This window comes from Orycteropus afer, unplaced genomic scaffold, assembly GCF_000298275.1.
Source record: "Orycteropus afer afer isolate SDZICR_OR568_19922 unplaced genomic scaffold, OryAfe1.0 scaffold00004, whole genome shotgun sequence".
NCBI lineage: Eukaryota > Metazoa > Chordata > Mammalia > Tubulidentata > Orycteropodidae > Orycteropus > Orycteropus afer.
In genome coordinates this window covers 818,800-843,949 of record NW_006921591.1, presented here as the reverse complement: position 1 = coordinate 843,949, position 25,150 = coordinate 818,800, and the positions used below count along the sequence as shown (strand labels likewise).

The 25,150-nt window shown below is 40.0% G+C and overlaps 1 protein-coding gene across 1 annotated transcript in view; it reads left to right on the top strand.

Annotated features, from left to right (window-relative positions):
- Positions 1-25,150, top strand: part of MGAT5 (alpha-1,6-mannosylglycoprotein 6-beta-N-acetylglucosaminyltransferase) — a 381,222-nt gene that overhangs the window by 194,220 nt on the left and 161,852 nt on the right. The window contains exons 8-9 of the mRNA XM_007937586.2: positions 3,945-4,079; positions 10,918-11,051. Of these exons, the coding sequence (XP_007935777.1) occupies positions 3,945-4,079; positions 10,918-11,051 (269 nt within the window). The remainder of the gene's footprint in view (positions 1-3,944; positions 4,080-10,917; positions 11,052-25,150) is intronic.

Below are 25,150 nucleotides of genomic sequence, written 5' to 3'. Positions count from 1 at the left end.
CAATCCTACTTCCGTAGTGATACTGCCTCAGAAACCCAAGGAGGGGTCACTATGAGTCGGGGCCGACTCCATGGCATGTAACAACATTATTTGTTAAAAGATTTCTATACAATAGGTGCTGTGATAAGGGCTTTATTTAAAAAACTGCCATATCAACAATTATCACAGCCATAATAGTGATGATGCCTATTCACAGCTAACACTAGTTGAGCACTTAATGTGTGTCAGTATGTATAGTTTATCTCTACAGTCCTTAGCACAAACCCAGAAGTAGTTGTTACTATCTGCATCTTAAACATGAGAAGCTGAGGCTTGGACACCAAAAATGAATTGCTCGATATCACATGGGTAATGTGGGAGAGCCAGGATTTCAATCCTGTGCGTATCTGACTTCAAAACCTGTGCTCTTAACTACATTGCCACTTTCAGGTTTAGATAAACTTGGGTTTGTCTGGACCCTTAGTCACCACTGTTGACATTTTATCATGCTGCTTTTACTTGCCTTCCTCAGCTTGCTTAAAATACATCCAAAAAAAACCAAACTCACTGTGTTGAGTCATTTCCGACTCATAGCGACCCCTTCTTGGGTTTCCAATTCGGTATCTCTTCAGAAGTAGATTGTCCAACCATCCTTCCGAGGAGCAGCTGGTGGTGGGTATGAACCACTGGCCTTCTGGTTAACAATCAGATGCCTTAGGCACTGTGCCACCAGAGCTTAAAACACATAGGATATAGGTATTTCAAAATGTATTCATTCATACATTTAGCAATTACTCTTTCAATTCTTGTTTTATGGCCAGCAAACAAGAAGGCCATATCCAGCCATCTTCCTGTGTTTGTTAATAAAATTTTTAAATGATCCTTTCAGTGTTTTCTTTGGGCTGGCTCTTGTAATGGCATTTTCAGAGATGACCAGTATATGGCGAAGGAGCTGTTGACTGGGCTGATAATTGCAGCCAAGCCTGATTAATACAAATCGAGGTGTTAATGCATAAGTGGGAGTGCAGGAACAGTGTGGATACAGTTCAACCTATTTAGCACCTGGAATAGTGCCTTGTACACACTGGGTGCTTATACCTGTTTATTGAATGAGTAAATGAGGGCATAAAGAAATGAAGCAGTGACTGAGTATTGAAAAACTGGAGTACAGGGCAGTGGAGGGGAAGCACCAGAAAGTACAAAGGTTCTCCCTGAAGTGAGCAAGAGAGTTATGAAATGATTTGTCAAGCAGAGATTTAATTCTGTGATCAAGGGGAAATTTGTAAAATTTTTAAACATGCTGGTGAGAAGGTCAGATATATTTTATATAAGAAGATAATTGTGGAAGCAATTACCGTGTATCAGCGGTTCCCAAACCTGCCAGAATATTAGAATCACCTGGGATCTTTTTCAAATGCCAAGGCTCAGACTAATTGAATCAGTTTTGGGGGATGGGCCACAAGCATAAGAATTTTTATAAGTCCCTAGGTGATTACACTGGCTGACAAGTTTGGGAACCATTTAATAGTTGGGCCAGCAAACAAGAAGGCCATATCCAGCCGTCTTCCTGTGTTTGTTAATAAAATTTTAATGCAACACAGCCATACCAATTTGCTTATATAATGTCTGTGGTCAAAATGATCCTTAGAAGTGAGGATGGTGAGACTTCATCTCAAATACCTTGGACATGTTATCAGAAGGAACCAATCCCTGGAGAAGGATATTTACACTTTATAAAGGACAGGGTCAGTGACAAAGAGGAAGACCTTCAATGAGATGGATTGACACAGTGGCTGTAATAATGGAAACATGGCTCAAACATAGAAATGGTTGTAAGCATGGTACAGGACTGGGCAATGTTTCCTTCTGTTGTACATAGGGTTGCTATAAGTTGGAACTGACTCAGCAGCACCTAACAACAATAACATGGCTACTTTGGAGTCCTGGGTGGTAGAAAGGATCAGTGTGCTCAACTGCTAACCTAAAAGTTAGTGGTTTGAGTTGACACGGCCATCTGTTTCTGAAAAATCAACCAACCATTAAAAACCCTGTAGAGCACCCTTCTACTCTGACACACAGTGGGTCACCAAGAGTCAGAATCTACTCAACAGCAACTGGTAATGGTGGTAGGTGGCTGCAGCAGCAGGGTTGAGTAGTTGCAAGTAGTTTAGCTTGAAAAGGTGAAAGTATTTACTGTATGACCCTTTATAGAAAAAATTTTTTGACTCTTAGGATAGTCGTGTAGGAAGAAATTGGTGACCAGGGATTCCAGCTTTTTCAGAAACCCAGAGATGAAAAGGGTGCCCAAAGCAGTGACACCACAATACTATAGAGCACAGTCCTGAATGTCACTATTGCCCTTTGAAGTGGAATATCCAGAATTTGGTGAAGGATTGTTGTAGGGTGTCAACAGAAATAAGAGGCATCAATGATGAGTGATTTTCTAGATTAATAGCATTATTTACTACCACCTGTGGAGTAAATAACTCCAATCAAGTAGATTGGCACTTTGTGAGTTCAAGAATGGTTTTGGATGGATGGATGGGTAGGTGGGTGGATGAGGTGGATGAGTAGATGGATGGGTGGGAAAGAAAGAGGCAAAGGTAATGAAAACATATAAGCCATAGGGCCAGTTCTGTACTATAGTCTAGTTAAGAAAAAAATTGAAGAGAAATAATTAGGGAACAGCTAAAGGCAGTATAGGAAGAAGTTATTACAGTAAAGGCTATACATTGAAAGCATTTAGAGAAAGAAAGGATAGGTCATCAGTAAGTTCAGGAATAATTGTTTTTGTGGGGAAAACTAGTAGTCACTGAGAGTCTAATATACATTAGAGTCTTTCTAGTCAATAACTCATTTAATCCCCGATAACCCCTGAAAGGTTGGCATCATATCCGATCCATATCCAAACCTTTTTTTTGATGGGGGAGGGAGGGTAGAGGAGAAAGGGGGAGGATCAAGAAAGAAAAATCAGAGAGGTTAAGCATTGTCAAGGTCTCCTAGCTGCTAGTGGATAAAGGCAAATTCAGGCAGAGCTTCCTTGATTTCAAAGGCTGTGCTTGTTCATGTAAGCAGTGGTTTTTTAAGAGTCAGAATCAGGGCTGTGGGTGGATTTTGATGGCTGGGAAGAATTTGGTTAGGCAGCATATTTTGAAGGGTCATGTTGTTGTCTTTCTTTGATGAGGAGGTTTCTTTTTTTTTTTTTTTTTTAAGTTTGCTTTTTATGTTTTTTTACTTTTATTGTGGTGAAAACATGCAACAAAACATTTGCCAACATAACAACTTCCACATTTATAGCTCAGGGACATTAATGATATTTTTCATGTTGTGCCACCATTATTGCTATCCTTTTCCAAAATATTCCACCACCTTTAGCATGAACTAAATGCCTCACAAACAAAAGCTTCCCCTTTCCCCTGTCCCTCCTGCCCCTGTTGTTGTTGTTGTTATGTGCCATGGAGTCGGACCCAATTCATAGAGACCCCTCCTTGGGTTTCTGAGGCAGTATCACTATGGAAGTAGATTGCCCCATCTTCATTCCGAGGAGTGGCTGATGGGTTTGAACCACCAGCCTTCTGGTTAGCAGTCAAGTGCCTTAGACACTATGCTACCAGACCTGCCCCTGGTAACCACTAATAATCTTTGGTGTGTGTATATGTATATGTTTTTTAACCTATCTAGGAATTATCCACCCCCCCCAATCCCTGGAAACCAACAAATAAAGTTCCCTTCCATGTAGAAACCTTTCCTTAACTTTTACAATAGTGGACTAATACAATATTTGTCTTCCTGTGATTAACTTATTTCACTCAGCATAATGTCCTCCAAGTTCATCCATATTATGCAGTGTTTTGCAGATTCTATGATGAAGTTTCTTTAAATGCTTATTGCCTATTAAAGTTGCCACGTGTAGTACCTCAAAGTAAATGCTTCTTTTTTTCCCCTCTCCTCTTCCCTTTCTCTAGAATAATGAAGAAGGTTGTAGGAAACCGATCTGGCTGCCCAACTGTAGGGGACAGAATCGTTGAGCTCATTTATATTGATATTGTGGGACTTGCTCAATTCAAGAAAACTCTTGGACCATCCTGGGTTCATTACCAGTAAGTACTCTATATTGTTCTTCATAGTTTTAGAGCTCCTACTATCTCAAGGTTTACATGCTTGCAGATAAAAAAATCTTTTCAAATACTATCTTTTGAACTGTCTGGAGTATGTTTCTCATTTCTAATTAAAATTCACATTCTTCACAGTGATTTTTTATCTTCAAGGGCTATTCATTATCTTTATTGATTTCTCAAGAATAGAAAACAAGTGTCCAACCTCCTTTTTGCCTTCCCTAAAACTTGACATTCCTCTCCCAATATGCCTACACCAATCTCATCTGTTTAATCAAATAACAATTTTGACAAAATATAGCCAGTGCCATTTCTTGGGTTCTTCAGGTTTGAAATGATGATTCATTTCTTGTACCTTTTGCCTTCATCAGTATTCTTGTCATTCTTGGAAGGGAAAGCCAGGAATACCTTGTCTGAAGGCTGGGTCTTGTACTTTTAAAGACAGGCCTCATGCTTAATATCACTAAGATGACTGCTTGTATTACTTGATGTACTAGCTCCATGTTTCCATGATGTGGGTTTGGGACAAGTAGTATTTGAAACGATTTTACATGGTACACAAACGTGGTACTAAAACTAACGTTGAATTGTATAATGAGATTCATTAATTTTAAATTTTATTTCAGTCTTTCTGAAAAACAAAGGCTTAATTTAATGCTTATATATCTTCAATACTTATTTTAACACTTGCATGCCTTTTTAATAAGGTGGCTGTAAGTCTCGGCTTTCAGGAGAACTACATATCTGACTTGAATTTAATAATACTTTTTTTGAGCGGTTATATGTTTTTTTGTTACCTGCCATTTATTTCAGTGGATATAGGCTTTCATTTATGGTCTTGATGAAAGTTATCTTCAAAAAAAAATTAAAAGATGAATAAATTTAAATAAAGTTTGTATGTTATACGATAGCATAAAAGATGCATGAATTTAGCAAAAGTTATGAAGATAGGTAAACATTGTACCAACTGATAGAGTGTGTTGAGTGATTTTCTCATTTGTTACAACTTGGAAATCCCTCCATGTGATTCTTTCCTATTGTCACTGGATAAAAATGGTTTGATGTGTTCTTCTGACTTAACCAGTAAGTAACCAATAATGGAATGCCTGGTTGGTGTAAGTAGTTAAGCATTCAGCTACTAACTGAAAGATTGGTGTTTCAAACCCACCCTGAGGTACCTCTAAAGAAAGACTTGGTGATCCACTTCTTAAAAATCAGCCATCAAAAACCTTATGGAGCATAGTTCTACCCTGATATATGTGGTGTCACTGTGAGTCGGAATCAATTTGATGGTAACTGGCTTGTTTTTTATTTTGTTGTTTTATAAATCGTTTCAACTGGGTCTTTTTCAGGTTAGTCTAGAGTTTAATGTTAACTTTAATCTCCAGAGCTATGTCAGATTGGACAGCCTTTAGAAATAGGAAGAAAATTAAATTGTAACTATATAGGACCTTTTCAAAAACAGAAGGGGAGGAAAACCACCCACTCTCTGTAGAATTTTCTTGCAATGACCTTTCTGCCCACAGTGATTTCCTCATTAGGTTGTGAAGTACTTATGGACAGAGGGATGGCTTTGATTGATTAGAGTCTGTGCTATCTTCATGTCCTTTGGTTTTAGTTTCATAAATAACAAAATTAAAAACTTGGTTTGAGCCATAATCTCAGTCTACTTCTTTCATCAGATTTTACCTTTTTTTATTTTTCTTGAATACTTCATGAGTCACAAGTCATCACCATATTCCTTCTCAATTATGTGGAAATAACCATGTTTCTTTCTGGCTAATAAGCCAAGTACTAAACATTTTTGCTTCTGCTTTTTTTTTTTTTTTTTTTAGCTGCATCGTTAAAATAGAAAGAAAAGCAGAATCTGTTGCTTTCTGGTGTTTTGTAAATGGCAAGCATCAATAAACGTGAACAAGGAATTGGGCAGTACAGTCCTCCCTAGACTCCCATAACCTCACTACTAGGAAGGGCTGTTTGGACAGAAAATATTCTCAGCGGTAGTGTTTAGGTCAATTAAAAAGAGTGATTTCATTACTAACATGGTCACTGTTGATTGGTACTTGATTTTTGTTGGATGAAAAGGCACCATCTCAGAGGGGGTTTTACAGTACAGTGTAATGTTTATTCTGCCTTTCTTTATAATAAATCATCCACCTTAGTGATATTAGCTGGAAGGGAGTCCATTAATAATTTAGCCTTGCAGTCTTTGTGGTGTGAAAAAACTAAGATTTCATTAGAAGACTCAGGAGGCACTCCAGAACATGTTTTGTCCATTTCTGTCTGTTGGAGATTAGACAATGATAGAATTGTCATCTTGGTTTAGATCAGATGTCAGCACCTTGGTTGATAACCAAAAAACAACCCACTGCCATCGAGTCAATTCTGATTCACAGTGACCCTTCTGGACGGAGTACTACTGTCCCATAGGGTTTCCAAGGCTGTAAATCTTACAGAAGCAAGCTGCTTCATCTTTCTCGTGCAGAGTAGCTGGTGGGTTCAGATCACCAGACTTTTGGATAGCAGCCAAATGTTTTAACTGGTATGCCACCAGAACTCCTTCTTGGAGCTCTTGGTTGATAGTAACAGTAGAAACCAGTGAATGGAATGAATTCCATTAAATGTAAAATGACCATCTGGTCTTTTAACCAAGGAGAAAACACTTGATGCCCATTGATTTTGGAGAAATATTTGCAAATTCCATCCAGTTTTTGTAGGAACACTGTAATTCAATTAAATAAACATCTATTAAATACAGGTAATCCCTGACGTACAACAGGGTTCTGTTCTGATGGATCTGTCATAAATCAGTTTTTTTTTTTTTTTAAGTTTTCATTATTATTGCTTTTATTATCAGTATCTTTATAACCTAATCTTTATTTGCCTTTAGGGTTTGGAAACATGACATATAAACTTACAGATGTATTTTAACGTATATATGTATATAATAGGAGCTCTGGTAGCATAGTGGCTAAAGCACTTGACTGCTAACCAGAAGGCTGGCGGTTCAAACCCACCAGCCACTCCTCGGAAGGAAGGTTGGGCAATCCTACTTCCGTAGTGATACTGCCTCGGAAACCCAAGGAGGGGTCACTATGAGTCGGGGCTGACTCGACGGCACACAACAACAACAACATGTATATAATACATATTAGCAACAATAAGAGATACAAAAAATATGGATGTTCATAAGTTTATCACAACTTGAATATGTCGTAAGTCATAGACCATCTGTGTCTGGATGTGACTCTGTACTCTATATTCTGCAGATATTATAAAACTCATAACTGTTTTCTTCATATGAAACTTTTGCTTACCATTGAGGACTATATTAGTTTCCTAAGGCTTCTATAATAAATTGCCACAAACTAGATGGATTAAAACAACAGAACCTTACTTCTTCACAGTTCTGGAGGCATGAATGCCAAAATCAAGGTGTCTTGGCCAAACACTCTCCAAAAGTTCTAGGGGAGAATTCTTCCTTTTGTCTTCCAGCTTCTGGTGTCTCCAGACATTTCTTGGCTAGTGCTACTTAACTCCAGCCTCTACCTCTGTCTTTACACAACCCTCTTTACTTCTGTCTCTTACAAGGATACTTATCACTGGATTTAGGGCCCACCTGGATAATCCAAGATGATCTCATCTTGAGATCTTTACCTTAATTACACATACATTTATTCCAAATAAGGTCACATCTGCAGATTCTGGAAAATTTGTTTATCTTTCTGGGGCCACCATTCAACTCACTATAAGGATGAACAGGAAAATAAGATGTAATTAGTCTAAGACACCCTGTTTTACATGAAACTCCAAGTCCTGGCAAGGAAGTTGTGAATGCCCATCTCATGGTAGAGTGACCGAGAGTATTGAGAATGTTCCAGGAGTCACTTGGCATTGTTGTAGCTGTCCCGTTAGACGAAGGCAGCTGCCTTGGGCATCAAAGCAAGTATCTTTTTAAGTCATTAGTCGGCCTCTGAGGCTCCAGACACACAGACATTAGAGGAACAGTACAAGTATTAACAAAGTAAACACAATTCTAAAACCCACAGATTTAAAAAGTGATTGCAAAAGGACATCTATAACGTTGAACTTCCTCTGTCTTGGACAAAAATCAGTCCCTTGCCCCTGCTTAATAAAACAAACCCGGATAAGATAGAAAACAGACAATTTCCAACCCAAAATCTCAAGGATAAGGACTTAGAGTCATGTCTTAAAGTATCCAGTCATTCCTTAGTCTTCCATCATGAAGAAGCCTAACATCACATCACTCATATCTAGCCACGGCACAAAAACCACAGGCTTTCAAGAATTAATCTCCTACCAGGTATCTTTACTTGTCTTGATTTGTTTTAATTATTCAAAATAAAAATAGCAGAATAAAACTCCCTGTTAAAAATATAATCACAAGCCAAAGCCAGAGAACAACACAGACCCTGAAAAGGATTTAATGGCAAATGACTAGAAGGAGCTGAAGCTTTTAAGGCAAAGATTCCTTACAACAAGTTGGCCTGTTAATTCCTGCTGTGCCCACAGGGAGCACTGAACTGTAGGGCTTATGGAGTGGTACAGGCCTGTTCCAGCCAGGATGGGGAGCTGACATTCCACAGCCCCACCTATCAGAGTCGACTTTTGCCTGTGACAATGTGTGTTCCTTCCTTTTCCTCCTCCTCCTTCTCATTGCAACCTTCTGTAGGGCTGCCACTGTTGTCCCCACAGCTTTCTGAACACTGCTATGTTTCTTCGAAGATACATACTGATTCTAGCTTGTTCCTTTAAATCTTATTTTAAAAGAAAAAAAAAAAAAGGAAACGAGAGGGTTAATCAAGAAGAAAAGAATGTTATGAGCAGAGAAAACAAGTGTTGATCAGTTCTTTTAGGTCCCTAGCTTTCTTTTTTCCTGGACTTTGGGCTCTCATTTTTGTCCACCTATTGGCATCCATGATGATGACATGTTCTTATTGATACTGTGAACATTGCCACTGGGATGAGAGCTTGTTCAGTGAGAGCCAGACAGAAACCCAAAGCCAGGAAACATGCTGTGGTCAGCTTCTGTTTCACTGTATGGTCATGGCACACCCTCCTTTCCTCCATCTTTCTTTTCTTCTCTTTCTTATCTAGCCAGATGGTGGTGATCTCTAATGAGAAAATAGCAGTACTGAAATGGCAATTTTACTATCGCTCTTCCTGGAGAATTTAATCTAGTGTTTGGATTATTTTTTTTCCTGACTAACACATTGAAGTAAAAATAAAATACTGAAAGAAAAGCATCCTAATAGTGGAAAAGGATGAAATAAACAGAATCAGATACTTAAAAATCATTGCCATCATCTGATTCTAAAATAAAAGCTTTAATCTGTATTTACTGTTTTGAATTTTATTTACTTTTTTGTACTTTATATATTTTTGTACTTTATTTACTTTTGTGCTTATTGGTCCAATTATTCAGAATTATTATTGGTATATACAAGCCAGTTCCAAGCTAAGTTTACTTCAATGTTTTCAGGATTAGTGATGAAATAAATGTAATAAAAATCAGTAAGTTTTGTTTAAGTATTGATTCCTTTGTTCTGATTTGCCATTCTTTGTGTACTCTAAAGCAAGGGGTTCCAAACTTTTGTAAAGAACAAGAAGTAAATATTTTAGTCTTAAACCCACTGCCATCGAGTTGATTCCAACTCATAGCGACCCCTATTGGGTTTCCAAGGCTGTAAATCTTTACAGAAGTAGGTTGTTTCATCTTCCTCCTGTGGAGCACCTTGTGGGTTTGAGTCACTGACCTTCTGGTTTGGCTATATGGTCTCTCTCATGGCTACCCAACTCTGCTGTTACAGGACAAAAGCAGCCATAAATAACATGTAATGACTGGGCATGGCTATGCTCAAAAAGGACTTTATTACGGATCCTGAGGTTTGAATTTCATATAATGCCCATATGCACAAAAGTCTTTTTTTTTAAAGCCACTTGAAAATGTAAAAAACATTTTTAGCTCACAAATCGGTGGGCCAGATTTGGCCTACCTTTGTTCTACAGCTTTGGTAGAACAACCTAATGCAACATCTTCCATTTCATTTCTTCAGGCTCAGATGAAAGGAATAAATGTCTGTTACTCTCAAAAACTTGGGTATTGCCACTGCCTATTGAACAAGAGTCTAAGCTTTACTGGTTAGAGTAAATCAGATACTCTGATAAAAATGTTCAGTTATTGCTAAGAGAAATAAGCATGCCATATGCATTAAGCAGAACAAGACCTCTGAAAATGATAGTTCTTTGTTTCTTCAGCAGATGTTCGTTAAGCACCTGCAGTCAGTTAGTGTTTGGCTGGTAACTGAAAGGCTGGCAGTTTGAGTCATGCAAAGGCACATTGGGAGAAGGACCCAGGAATCTACTTCCAAGAATTCATCCATTGAAAACCTATGGAGTGTAGTCTCCATGACTCAGAAACGAGTCAATGGCAACTAGGTTTTTCATGCTCAGTCCTGCCTAGGTGCCAACTGTACAGCATTAAACATGGAGATCTGCAGTTCCAGCTTTAATGGGACTTTTTTGTTTTTAGTTGGTACTTGAGAAAACATCTATACTTTAATCAACTCATCTGAAGGAAATGGTAGCTGTTATGTGATGGTCGAAGTGCTAAAGTCACACATGTAGGTGTTTTGATATACAAGCTATTTTAAAACTTCTCAATTTCTACCTAATAGTATTTCCACCTAAAACTATTTGTCTATTCTTGGTAATTTCTGAAAAGGGATTGGAGCTTTGACCTTCTGAACTTTGGGGTCAAGGTTATAGTTTAAACTCATCACTTTTTTTCTTCCCCCCTCAGGTGCATGCTTCGAGTCCTAGACTCATTTGGCACTGAACCAGAATTTAATCATGCTAATTATGCCCAATCTAAAGGCCACAAGACCCCCTGGGGAAAATGGAATTTGAATCCTCAGCAGTTTTATACCATGTTTCGTGAGTATTCATATTTCACCTTTGCTTTCTAGAATGCCACCCACGATGAATAAGAAAAGTAAGTTAGACAGACATCTGCTTGGTCTGTGTTTCTCAGGGCCCTTAGCTGTTGAAGTGTGCTCCATTGAACCTTTTCTTTGGATTGAACTGAATTGCTTATAGTGGACTGGAAAGATCATGTGAGCATTTTTTGAAAAGCCTTGGAGATGTTCTGAAGAAAAATGTTTAATTTAAGTATCTGTAGAAACCTATTGGGAAAGAACTTTGGATTGCTGTTAGATTAGTAGGGTCTAAACACACTCCACACCACAGATGCTGGTTAGCTTCCATTTCTGTTATTAATGAGGTCTTCCATGTGGATACATTGTCTAAATAATTCAGCCTTAATTATTTTAAGCTTCAAACCTTTATTTATTTATTTATTTTTAAATGGAGCTGTTTTAAACTCTGCTTTATGCTTTACTGATTTCTTAACAACCTGGAATGAGACGTCACCTTCCCTTGCAGGCTTGGAGTCATTGTTATCAATAGTATTATTATATGAGATGATGTGGTGATAGAGCACACTAAAAGATGATGAACTGACCTCAACTACTATGGTCTTATAATTTTTTTCTGTTTCTATAGTTTCTTGTCTACATTCACCATTTCTTACTGCTGCTATCATTTTATCTGCCTCTAACTTCATTTCCTTTCTAATTAATTGAGGGCTGTAAAGCCAGATAACCAAAGTTGATAGTGTTTGCATCAAATATAGATTTATCCTTTAAGTCAGCAGCCCCTTAGTGATGATATGACTTCTTCTTCTGGAAATGAAAGTATATGAGTTGAAAAGCTGACTTAGATGCTCAGAGTGAAGAATTTCCATTTAATGCAATAAATTTCAGCCATTGGTTTCCAACAGGGAATTAATTTATAAGATGTGAATCATTTCTATGTGGTTGCCCTTCCTCCTTGTATGCAGCCACTTGAAGAAGACTTTGTCCCCAGGCTCTGGAAATGTGTAATAGCAAGCACATTGGAATAATCCAATGAGCTTGCTATTACACATTTGGGTAATAGCATGGGTTTTAGGTATGAGAAGGAAGAATTAAAAGGATTAGGGAAAATGGAAGAGCAATTTTAAAAATTAAAATTTGGTTTCTACATGTTCATTTTAGCTTAGAGAGATTTGTGAGGGCACACTGTGGGCACTGTAAACATCGTAATTATTGTGCTGGAGCTATACCATCTTGTTATTCCAGCTTGTTCCTGGGATACAGTTTTGGGGACAGCCTAATATTGGGCTTAGTAGGTGACAGCATGGCGAGGCATGGTCAGAAGTTAGCCAGCATCTTGACTTTGTTGAATAACCTTAAGGGACTGAGGTGAAGTGGGACAAAAGAACCTAAGAAGTGACCTGTGTATATGTCAAGTAGCAAATGTTAGCTCTGTCCATAATGGCCAAAACTGCCTGAATGTCATGATGTGCATGTGCCCAACATGAGATGGGGTTTCCCTGAGAGGCTTTTCTAGGGAGTATAAAATTCTCTTTTAGAATGTTGAAGTTCTGAGTCTTAAAAAATCATTGCACCCTTCACGTATGGAAGATTTCAGCAGTGTTGGTTGATTGAGTTAAAACAATTTCACTGCTTAAAATGTAACTGAATACAAAAACATGGATTAATTCCCTTTTTATCCTGAGTTTGGGATAAGTTTCCTAACTGTGACATAGAATTTAGCAAGAATCGGGGGAGGGGGGGGAATGATATAGTTAACATTTAAAAAAAGAAAGAAAGAAAGAAAAGAAACCGTATGGCAAAAAAGGAGCCCTGGTGGTGTAGTGGGTAAGGCATTTGCTGCTGCTAACCAGAAAGTTGCAGTGCAAACCAACCAGCTGCTCTACTAGAGGAAGATAAGCCAATCTACTTCCGTAAAAATTTGCTGTTGTTGTTTTTATGTGCCATTGAGTCAGACCCAATTCATAGCAACCCCTCCTTGGGTTTCCAAGGCAGTATCGATACGGAAATCGGGTTGGGCAATCTACTTCCATAGCGATACTGCCTCGGAAACCCAAGGAGGGGTTGCTATGAATAGGGTCTGACTCAACGGCACATAACAACAATAGCCTTGGAAACCCAGTGGTGGTCGTGAACTAAAATGTCGTGTCCCACATTGATGAATTGACAAAAGTCTGAAAGTATGGCAACATAATTTTTCTGTTGTGGATAATAAGTGAAATAGGCCTTCTAGTCTGGTGGTGGGAATGCCATATGGTATCACCCCTATGGGAGAGTAGTTGCTTAGACCTAGCGAATCGACTGCGGTGTAGAAAATTACATGGTATGCCTTTTCTAGCCATAGTCCTGGTAACTCCCACTTTGCCATGAGCAACTGAGTTTCTGATTGTTAAACTTACCCACCTGGAGTATTGCTGTTGGAGCAGCATGAAGCAATCTTCTGGGAAGTTTGCTCTGTTTGAGGTATACAGAATTATGATGTTGGGATTTGTTAGTTTTCCACTCTGCCAGGCTCAAAATGAGCCCTTCTAGGGGCAGAAGAAGTCTTTCAGACCACTGGATGAGAGACACACACTGCTGAGAGGGAGACGTGCTACTGAGAGAGATGGCCGGCCCCTGAGTGAGACGCCTGGCTGCTGAGTGAGATGGCCAGCTGAGAGAGACTGAGTACATTCTTGAACTTAAATTATAGCCTGTTGCTTCCCTAATAAACCCTGTAATTTGTGAGTTTTGTGTGGCTACTGCAGTGAATTATCGAGCCCATCAGAGAGGAGGTGGGTACCACAGGAGGAACGGCTGGTGTCAAGGTTAGTAAGAAGTTGGAGGGTATGGGATGTCTGGCCTCGTAAGAACAGGGCTTATGATGGTGATTCTGTCTTCCTCTTATGTAGTTGGAGAAGATCAGAAGATGCTGCCTCCCTTCCCCTTTAGCAAGGAACTATGCATTTTTTTTTTCTTTAAATAAGCAGAGTTTTATCTACAAATCTTTCCCAAAGATACACAAGCAAAAATAAGAAATGACATGTACATAAGGCCATTTCTTGTGATTCTATTTTAATAGGAAAATACTAGCAATAACCTGGGAGATTTGGTGGCATAGTGCCTAAGGCATTTGACTGCTAACCAGAAGGCTGGCAGTTCAAATCCACCAGCCACTCCTCGGAAAGAAGATTGGGCAATCTACTTTCATAGAGATACTTCCTTGGAAACCCAAGGAGGGATCGCTATGAGTCAGATTCGACTCGATGGCAGTGAGTTTTTAAGTGAGTAGGAATAACCTAAGTGTTCATAAGAGAGGACTCTGGATAATATAGTTCATTGACAGCAGTGACTGTCAGTAGAGAAAGGGAGGAGGAAGGTATCCCCGGTAGATAGGTTGTTGTGTAGGACATATGGATACAAGTCATGTTGTAGGCCAGTATGTAGAGTTAATCCCCTGTATATGAAAGAAGGTATGGAAGAGTGGTAGGTGTATATCAATTTGCTTATATTTTCAAAAGAAATAATGAAAGGATAAATAACAAGCTGATACAGATGATTTCCATTGGAGGAGGGATGTGCAGGGGCAGGTAAAGAAGGCAGATGTCTCTAAATGTTCCTTGTTTTGACTTTGGAACCATGTAGATCTTTTACATAATTGAAAAAGAAAATTAAGTTAAAATGAATAAAAAAGCATTCATGAAATATTAAAAACAGATGAAATAAATAAAACAAACAAACCTAACTATCTACCAGCCTTGTGTTAACCCCTTACACAGAGAAACTGATTACTTAAAATGACTTTAAAAAACAATATTTTATTTTAAATTCTCATGTAATTATTTTAAACTATTAATGGCATATTGTAAGAACCACGATTTTCAGTATGGAAAAGGAATGAGTAGAAGTATAAAATTGAATTTAAGCATAGATTGTATAGTTTGAAGTTTGATTAGAAAGTACCTGTATGAACTCATTTTTTTCCTTTTCAAAAAGAAAGTGTTTCCTAGCTCTGTACTTAGAAAAACCTAAAAGTAAAGACAATCCAGTAGCAATGAGATTGTCAGCACTCAGATTGGGACTCCCCTTAAAATACCTTTTCCCATGAAAGTGAACCACCTCGTAAAATAAATAGTTGATTCCAGATCTGAGGCAGGAAATGTTCGAAATGGAACATCATGTCATGCCAGAAAGCAAGGAAGCTAACAAAGACCACCGAGTGACACCAGACAGACACAGGAGGCAACCCGAAGGGGCTCAAAAAACAACCCAAACTCACTGCCATGAGATTAATTCCGACTCATAGTGACCCCTGTTTGGTTTCCAAGGCTATAAATCTTTATGGAATCAGACTGCCCTATCTTTCTTTCACAGATCAGCTGGTGGGTTCAAACCAACAGCTTTTGGTTAGCAACCAAATGCCTTAACCCTTACATCACCAGAGTAGTAGACTGCAGTGGATTGTAACCAAATGAAAAATAATTTGTGAGTCCATCATTGTACTCCAAACAGATTGTTGTTATTGTTGGTTGTCATCAAATTGATTTCAGCTCACAGTGACCCTGTATATAACAGGGTGAAACAATCTAATCTTGTGCCATCGTCACTATTTTTAGTATGCTGAAGTCCGTTGTTGCGGCCACTGGGTATCTTGAGTATCTTTCAACCTAGGGGGCTATATAGGACTAGCACTATATAGGACAATATTCTGTTGTAATCCACAGGGTTTTCACTTGCTAAGTTTTAAAAGTAGATCGCCAGGCCTCTCTTCCTGCCTTAGTTTGGAAGTTCCCTTGAAATCTGTACATCATGGGTAATCCTGCTGTTATTTGAAATACCAATGATACAGCTTCAGCATCCTAACATCACAGTATGACAATCTGACAGAAGGGTGATGCACTCAAACACAAAACCCTACAAAATTGAATTGGTTTCCTTTACAAGTTGCTAGAACATCAACTGATTACTCTGAAAAGTAAAGGAAAAGAATCCAGCCTTTATCCTGCCTTTGTAGGACAGATTGTATTTGAAGATAATCAAATCGTTGATGAGGGAAAGTTGTTAATTATAGAAATCACAGCTAATAAATGCTACAGGGGTGATAGAATTAGAAAATCAGCATTTTAAAAGCCATAATCAACAATAGAGCAAGGCAGTGATCTTCAGTGGTTGCTAAATCCATGAGGTAGGAGCTTCATGGAGAAGTTTCTCATGGAAGAGGCTGTCTTAATTAAAGAAAATAGTACAAAGAAGTAGTTGGAGGTCTTTGTCATGGTAAGATGTGTCTGTGTCTGGGCTGGGGAATTTGCAGTACCTTGAAAACTGTCTTCAGCAGATTGCTCTCCAGAGTCTGCCTCACTGAAAACTTGACTACAACCTTGAGAAGGCCTTTCCTACCCACTTGGCAAAGGAGCTGGGTCCGCTCTAGCCAGGCATTTCCCACAGAATCCTCTAGTTCCTCCCTTTGGGTAAATGTGGTCATTCTAGAGCTCTGAAGGTGTGGTGTAGTAAATTACATGGTATGGCTTTTCTAACCATAGCCTTTGTAATTCCCACTTTGTCATGAGCAACTGGGTACCTGATTGTTAAAGTTATCTATCAGATGTATTTCTTTTGAAGCAGCACGAAGCAATCTTCTGGGAAGTTCACTCTCTCTCAGGTGTGTAGAATTCTGATGTTGGGATTGGTTGGTTTTGTCCATTCTGCCAGGCTCAAAAGGAGCCCTCATAGAGGCAGGAGTCTCTCTGACTGCTGGTTGAGAAAGACATGCTGCTGAGAGAAACGCCCTGCTGAGAGAGAGACATGAGAGAGACACACTCTGCTAAGAGAGAGATGTGCTGCTGAGAGAGACTGCTAGCTGAAAGAGAGACAGCCGGCTGAGAGAGACTGAGCATATTCCTGAAATTGAATTGTAACCTGTTGCTTTCCAATAAACCCCATAATCTGTGAGTTCTGTGTGGCCACTGCAGCAAATTATTGAACCCTGCAGAGAGGTGGTGGGTGCCGTGGGAGGAACAGTTGGTGACAAGGTTAGTAAGAGGGTTGCAGGGTATGACATGTCTGGCCTCATAAGAACAGGCCTTGGGCTGCTGATGGTGATTCTGTCCTACTCTTATGGAGTTAGAGGAGGTCAAAAAATGGCATCTCACTGCCTCTTTCGCAGAAGGGTATAAGAAGAAAATGTTAGAAGTTATATGTATTCTTCTTAATTAAAAAAAGAAAGACAAAAACCAATTTATGCATAGAACACATGGACTAGAGTCCCTGGGTAGCACGAACAGTTAAGTGCTTGGCTGCTAACTGAAAGTTTGGAGGTTCAAGTCTACCCAGAAGTGCCTCAGAAGGAAGGCCAGGTGTTCTACTTCTGAAAAATCAGCCATTGAAAACCCTATAGAGCACAGTTCTACTCTGACACACATGAGTTGGACACACATGAGTCTGTCATTATGAGTAGGGATCACTTCAGTGGCAGCTGACTTCTCTGGTTTTTAATGTATTAAACTACAACAACAACAACAACAAAAAAAAAACCCTGATGTTGTCAAGTTAATTCTGAATGATGGCAACACCATCTGTTATAGAATAAAACTGTTCCATGGGTTTTTTTTTTTCCTTTTTTCTTTTTTTCTTTTTCTTTTTATTGTGATTTGGGTGAAAGTTTACAGAGCAAATTCATTTTCTATATAGCAGTTCACATACACTTTGTCTCATGACATTGAATGCAATTCCCCACAGTACAACAGCTCTCTCCCCACTTCCTTCCTGTAGTTACCTCTTCCCTGTGTCTTTCCCTCCCATGCACTCCTGCCCCCTTAGCTGTCTCCCTGTGCATACACAGCCCTTCTGTTCTCCCATGATTGATCTCTCCAAGGAGTGTGTCTACCTAATGTAAATGTTCAGCTCATATGCCTGTCTTTTGTTTGGCTGAAAGCACAGGAATAGGTTCAGTTCCAGACTGAAGGGCAACTAGGGGCCATAGAGAAGGAGAACAATGTGGAACAAAACTCAAAATCATTTTGGGGAAAAAAAGGAGGTGGGGACCAGGTTTGCTGGTCTGATTGAGCCTGGTGGAACCTTTGAGGCTGTGGCCCCTAGCTGCCATTCAGGTCTGGAATTGAACCCACACCTGTACTTCTTACTTATTCAGTCTGTATTGACCTGGGGTAGATACGCTCCTTGGAGAGAATAATGATGGGAGAAAGAAGGGCTGTTTATGCACAGGGAGACAGCTCAGGGGCAGGAGTGCATGGAGTAATGGACAGAGCAAAGAGGTAACTATCGGGAGGAAGTGGGAGGGGAGCTGTTGCATTGTGGTAAATTGTAGTCAATGTCATGAGACAAAGTGTATGTGAACTGTTGTATGGAAAGTGAATTTGGTCTGTAAATTTTCACCCAAATCACAATTTAAAAAAAATATATATATGGGGAAAGCAAGTCAGAGAGGATCCAGAAAGTGGGGGAAGATTGTGGAGACAAGCTCACCATTGGTGAAGCATCTTTAGGAACAGGGAAAGGAAATATTCTAAACCAGATTGCTTTTGTACACTTGAATATTCATGGTTTACTCTTCACTGAAGGCTGCTTCTGTTTCTCCTCTAACTTATTTCCTCACAAAGTTGGTGGAGTTTCTACAAGTTAAAAAGGTTTGATTTTCCTTAAGGTTTTACCCCAAATCTCAGAAGTTCATGGACACCATCCTCTCTATGTATTTAGTTTACAGGTGGGCATTTTAGTATGTGTCAGCATAGACTGCCTGTGATAGTCGGAGCTGTGTGTCAACTTGGCTGAACCACAATTCTGTGTGGTTTAAGCAATTGTGATGTGGGTTATTCCCATGATGGGATCAGATGTACATGTTTTGAGCAGCCAATCCATTGAAAGGGAGTTTCCCTAGGAGTGTGGCCTGCTTCCAATATATTTATGAACATCCTGGGGAAAGAGACACTCTTCTGTGCATCACGATCCTGTTGTACTGCCTACAACTGTCCATGAGTGAACAATCCACCATTCGGCCTGGAGATCTTGGATTCATCATTCATTGGAGTCAACAGCCAGTTTACTGCCTGCCAGCCTTGAGCTCCTCAGCCCCTGCAGCTGAGTGAGTCGGGAAAAGCCTCCAGTTTGACGTTTGATCCAAGAACTTTGGCCTTGACAGCTTCTATAAGTGTGTGAGCCATTTTCCTAAGATAAATTTCTCTTTCTCTATATGTATATGTAAGCTTTACTGGTTTTACTTCTCTGGAGAACCCAGCCTAACACACTGCCTGATACCTGTCTTAGTATCTTCTAGAGGGACCAGGTAGTTTGACAGCAGGTACACTCTTTGACTACATCTGCCGAGTGATGTTTTTTCCAAAAGCTGAAAAGTCCAGTTGTTCCTCTCTCCTCAACTCCAAGGTTTGGCCCTCATTCCTGTGTTGCCCCTCTTGTCCAGACTCTAGCATGTGCTCTTAGCTAGGCACTGAGGTTTTCATACTTCCACCAGAGCCAGCTTCTGAAAGCTCATCTAGGATCAGGGTTTTCTTCCTCAAAGACTACAGCACATTCCCTTCTCCCATGGAGTGAAGCCCAAACCCCATATGAATGAATTCAAGATACTTGGCTCTGTAGTGTTGAACCTCTCTCCCCTTTTCTTCCCGTACCACATACCTACCCACACCCTGACCCCAGCTTCTTCCTTAGTTTGTTGGTATCTGGAGGTACCATGCAGATCTGCCTCCTTCAGATCACTCCTATAGCAAAATGTAACTTTTTCTTTAAGACTATTTAAATGGCTTCCTCAAACTTCCCAATCAAATTTAAAAGTGATCATAATGGTTCCATTTGGGCTTATGGATGCCTTTTAGGGGTGGGAGGGGGCATTCCCTGTTTACACATTTATATTTTCACATAAAGGATAGTCAAGTGGAATACAGAAATTATCAAACTATCATTAACATCACATGCTAGCAAAATTTTGCTGAAGATAATTCAACAATTACTGTAGCTATACATTGAACTACCAGAAGTTCAAGCTGAATTCATAGAGGATGTGGAATGAGAGATATCATTGCTGTTGTCAGATAGTTGTTGGCTGAAAGAAGAGAATATCAGGAAGATGCTTACCTGTGTTTTATCAGCTACTTGAAGGTATTCAACTGTGTGGATCATAACACATTATGTGTAACATTACAAAGAATGGGAATTACAGAACACTTAATTGTGTTCATGTTAAATGTGTACATGACTCAAGAAGTAATCATTCAAAAAGAATGAGGATATATTGCCGGGTTTAAAATTAGGAAAGGTGTATGACAGTTTTATCCTTTCACTTTACTTATTCAGTCTGTATGCTAAATAAATACTCCATGAAGCTGGACAATATGAATGAAGAAGACCACAGCATCAGAATTGGAGGAAGGCTCATTAGCAACCTGCAGTATGCAGATGACACAACCTTGCATGCCAAAAATGATAACACCTTGAAGTACTTTCAGCCGCCAGTGTGGATTACACTGGAACATGAAGAAAATGAAAATGCTCACAACTGGGCTGATAAACAATATCATGATAAATGTAGGAAAAAAGTGACATTGTCAACAGTTTCATTCTGTTTGGATCAATACCTGTTTTGGTTACTTAGTGCTGCTCTAGCAGAAGATGCCACAGATGGGATGGCTTTAATAAACAAGTGTTTATTACAATTTTGGGGGCTAGAAGTCTGAGTTCCAAGTGACAGGCTCTAGAGCTGTGTGAAAGCCCCTTGACCTTGGGCTTCAGCTATGCCTTTTGCTGTCAGCCTACTGAAGCTAGAGGCATCTCTTCACTCAGGCAGCTACTGGCTGCTGAGGCTAACAAGCCCATGGTCAACAAATAAAATGGCACAGTCCTGATGTTACCAAACAACACAGCAGGCCATTGATTCAAGTCTATTGAAAATCCCAAGATCAGCAGAGCATGGCAGGCTACTGAAAAACAACTCAGCAACACGCAGCGTTCAAGCATCCTGTAAACTAGAGACCATTCCTGTGTTAGGCTGGGTTCTCTAGAGAAGCAAAACCATTAAAGCTTACATATACAGAGAAAGAGAAATTTATCTTAGGAAAATGGCTCACACACTTATAGAAGCTTGCAAGGCCAAAGTCCTTGGATCAAACATCAAACTGGAGGCTTTCCCCAACTTATGCAGCTGGAGGGCATGACGAACTTAAGGTTGGCAGGAGGTATACCGGCTATTGACTCCAATGAATGACGAATCCAAGATCTCTAGGCCAAATGGTGGATTGTTCGCTCACGGACAGTTGTAGGCAGCACACCAGAATCGTGATGCACAGAAGAGTGTCTCTTTCCCCAGGATGTCCATAAATATATTGGAAGCAGGGCACACTCCTAGGGAAACTCCCTTTCAATGGATTGGCTGCTCAAAACATATACATCTGATCCCATCGTGGGAATAACCCGCATCACAATTGCTTGAACCACGCAGAATTGTGGTCCAGCCAAGTTGACACACAGCTCCAACTATCACAATACCCAAAGTTTCTTCTTATATATATGGAATGCAGACCACATCCCTAAAGCAGCTACTCAGCTGCTTGTGGTAAATCCCACCATGGAGTTGATTGCCAGTCTCATCATGGTGTATAACTACCACCAACTACCTAGCCACTCAACAAGGCCCAGCCAAGTTGACATACAACCTTAACTACCACAACAACCAATGTCCACTGAATCCTGAGCAAGTTCCTGAACCTGAACTGTAGTCCAGTGAATAAGTCAAATGATGGAATTGCTAAAAGGACATTGAGGCAGTATCTTCTGACCCCCTCTAACTTCACAAGAGGAAGACAGAAACACCATTAACAGCCCAAGGCTTAGTCCTATGAGGCTAGCCATGCCACCACACTCCAACCTTTTACCAATTCTGACACCAACCATCCTTCCCAAGGCACTCACTACTTTTCTGCAGGGTTCAATAATTCATTGCAGTGGCCATACAGAACTCATAGACAATACTCATGATTGTGGGTTTTGTTTGGGAAGTAACAGGCTACAGTTCAGGTTCAGGAACTTGCTCAGGATTCAGTTCTTTAGTCAGGAGAGTCTGCCCTCTGCTATGCCCTCAGATACGTCTCTCTGGCCCTTGGCCTCTTGACCTGGCCTCTGCCCCACTTGGGCAAATGTCACAAAGCTCTTTTAGCTTTGCCGAAAGGTATGCCTAGGTGCACCCCACTCTGCAAGCAAGCCTCCTATTCACGGGCACTCAGCTTTCTCACTCTGTAGGCCAGGTAAGCCCACCACTCTGTCTTGTGCTTGTTGGTATCACTACCACCATCTCTCTTCCAGTTGGTCTCTCTGCCAGGGCACCTGTGCCAAGGAGGTCCAGTACAGGGATCTTGGGTCCAAGGAAGCACTTTACTTCACCTCCTGCTCTTTTCTCTTGATGGGAGTGAACCCCCTCTCTGCTTCTAGGAGGGCTCATTTTAAGCCTGGCAGAGTGGCAAAACTAAACAATCCAAACATCAGAGTTCTACACACCTTATTTGCATGGTTAAACCCATGTAATCTGGTGGGAATTACAAAGACTATGGCTAGAAAGGGAGCTCTGGTGGTGTAGTGCCTAAGGCATTTGACTGCTAACCAAAAGGGTAGCAGTTCAGATCCACCAGCCACTCCTCAGAAGGATACTGCCTTGGAAACTCAAGGAGGGGTCACTATGAGTTGGAACCAACCTGATGGCAGTGAGTTTGAGTTTATGGCTAGAAAAGCCATACCAAGTAATTCAAGGGTACCACAGGCCACCCTTGGCTTTTCTAGCCATTGTTCCATTTATGCTTCAAAAACTAACATCCCTTTCACAATCAGTTTAAGAATAAGCACAGCCATGAAAGCGTATAAGCCAGCCACTTCATGCCTGTATCTCCACCCATTTTAAATTTCCAATTTGCCCCTCGCTATTAAATCAGTACTTTTAGGAGACAAACATGTTCCTTTCTCTCTGAAGAATCTTCTGTTCTGGTTGGATCTTTGAGCATCTGCATCCATAAATAAGCAAAGTCCAGTCCAGAGCAGCCACCGAAATTGCAGCAACGTAACACCAGCTCAGTGTCAAACATCTTCCTCTTCATTTGGTTGGGTTCTGGTCAGCTCAGCTTTAGCCATCCCAGTTAGGTCATGAGTGGGAGTCACATTCCTCTCTTCACTTCAGACCAGCCAGCACCTTCTCTCTCTCATCTGTAGCCCTCAGGAACTGGTTCAATGCCCGTAGGCCCAGGAGTCCACACAACTCCTTGCACTGCAGACCAGCCAGACCTTCCTCTCATCCCTAGTCTCTGTGGGCTAGGTCAAAGAGTGCCAAACTCAGTCCGTTTCTTCATTGCTGCATTTCCCCCACTTTCACTCATCAAGTGGACCCAGGTGGCCACAAGTGATCAGCATACTGGCTTCTACTCGCCAGCTCCCTTTAACTTCCAGTCCTGGAAGGGGTTTCTCTCATGGGCCATGACTTTCCTACCTCGATGCACCCAAAGCCAAACTGCTTGCTCAAAATTCAAAAAGCCAAACAGTCCTTTTTTTTCCTCTCTGCAGATTTTGTCTTCAAATGTAAGTCTTTTGTTCCTCAGTAGTTCTGGATGGGGCTCAGGTTTTCTACCTAAGCCCCCTATACTCTTCACACAGGGCTTGAAACAAAAACTTGTGTTTCTTCTGGGCAAATTCTATTTCCCTTTTTAACATATCCAATCAAGTGCTGGCTGAAGGCGGGTTTACATGCTCTCTGTTACCCATACCTAATGTTCATTTCTAACATACAATTGGGTAAGAGAACATTCAGTGTCCATTGAAAAGCCATTCAATATCTCTGTTTTCAGAGACCTTTTTAAAGTTTTAAAAAGCAAAGAAGTCATTTTGGTGACTAACATATGCCTGACCCAAGCCATGATCTTCTCAGTCACCTTAAATGCATCTGAATGCTAAACAATGAAGAAGGAAGACTGAAGAAGAATCGATGGATTTGAATTGTGGTGTTGGTGAAGAATATTGAATATATTTTATGGACTGCCAGAAGAATGAACAAATCAATCAAAATACCCCTTAGAAGTGAGAATGGTGAAATTTCATCTCACTCACTTGGACACGTCATCAAGAAAGATCAATTGCTAGAAAAGGACATTATGGTTGGTAAAACAGAAGGTCAACAAGAACAAGAGAACCCTTCAATGAAATGGATTGACACAATAGCCATAAAAATGGAGTCAAACATACCAACATTCACAAAGATGGCGCAGGACCAGGAAAAGTTTCTTTGTTAGGTAAGTTTGCCATGTGTGGGAGCCAACTTGAAGGCAGCTAACAACAACAACATACATACATACTTAAATTTTGCATCTCCATTTTTCCACTTACTTTATCCTGATTTCTTCAAGGTTCCACTCAGACTTCAGAACAATTTTTACAAGGCTTTTTTTTGTTCCACCAAATGGTTATCTCCAAATTTATATTTGATTTGGAATATATTTGTTACTTCTTCATGATAATTAATTGTTACTTTTTCTCTGCTTGCCCTGCAGTTAGCTTGACCTTCTATTTAGGCATTCTTTCAGTATGCCTGCTGTGTTGCACTGTTGACTTCTTAGGCATACTGCTTGTTGTTAACTCCTGAAGGCAATCTCTTTACTTTTCACAGTCCCAAACAAGGTGCATTATAGCTCAATAAATGAATGAAAGAAACCTAGCCACATAGAAAAATAAAATAGAAGACAGTTGCCTATACCACTTAGAAGAGCAAAATTAAACTCTGAAATTGATGACTTGCATCTTGAATTATCCTGTGTTTGTATTGTTCTAATTATCTGCATGGCATCCTACTTCACAATTTCATCTGGCTATGTAAAAACATCAGCAGTGGGAAAACATCTTTATCTAATTGAGTGTTTCCCTCTCTTTCCCTGGAGACTATGGCTGGAAGTAGCAGTAGCAGGGATTATTAGATTCTTCTTCCCTGGTTTCAGTTAACTTTCATCTCAGACCTATTTTTACATGCTGCAGTTGAAAACTTTCAGTAACCTTTAGCAGTCTGCTTCACAACCTTACTAGTCGTACCGCTGTCATAGAGCATTCCCTTATTCTCTAAGCAAAGTTCAT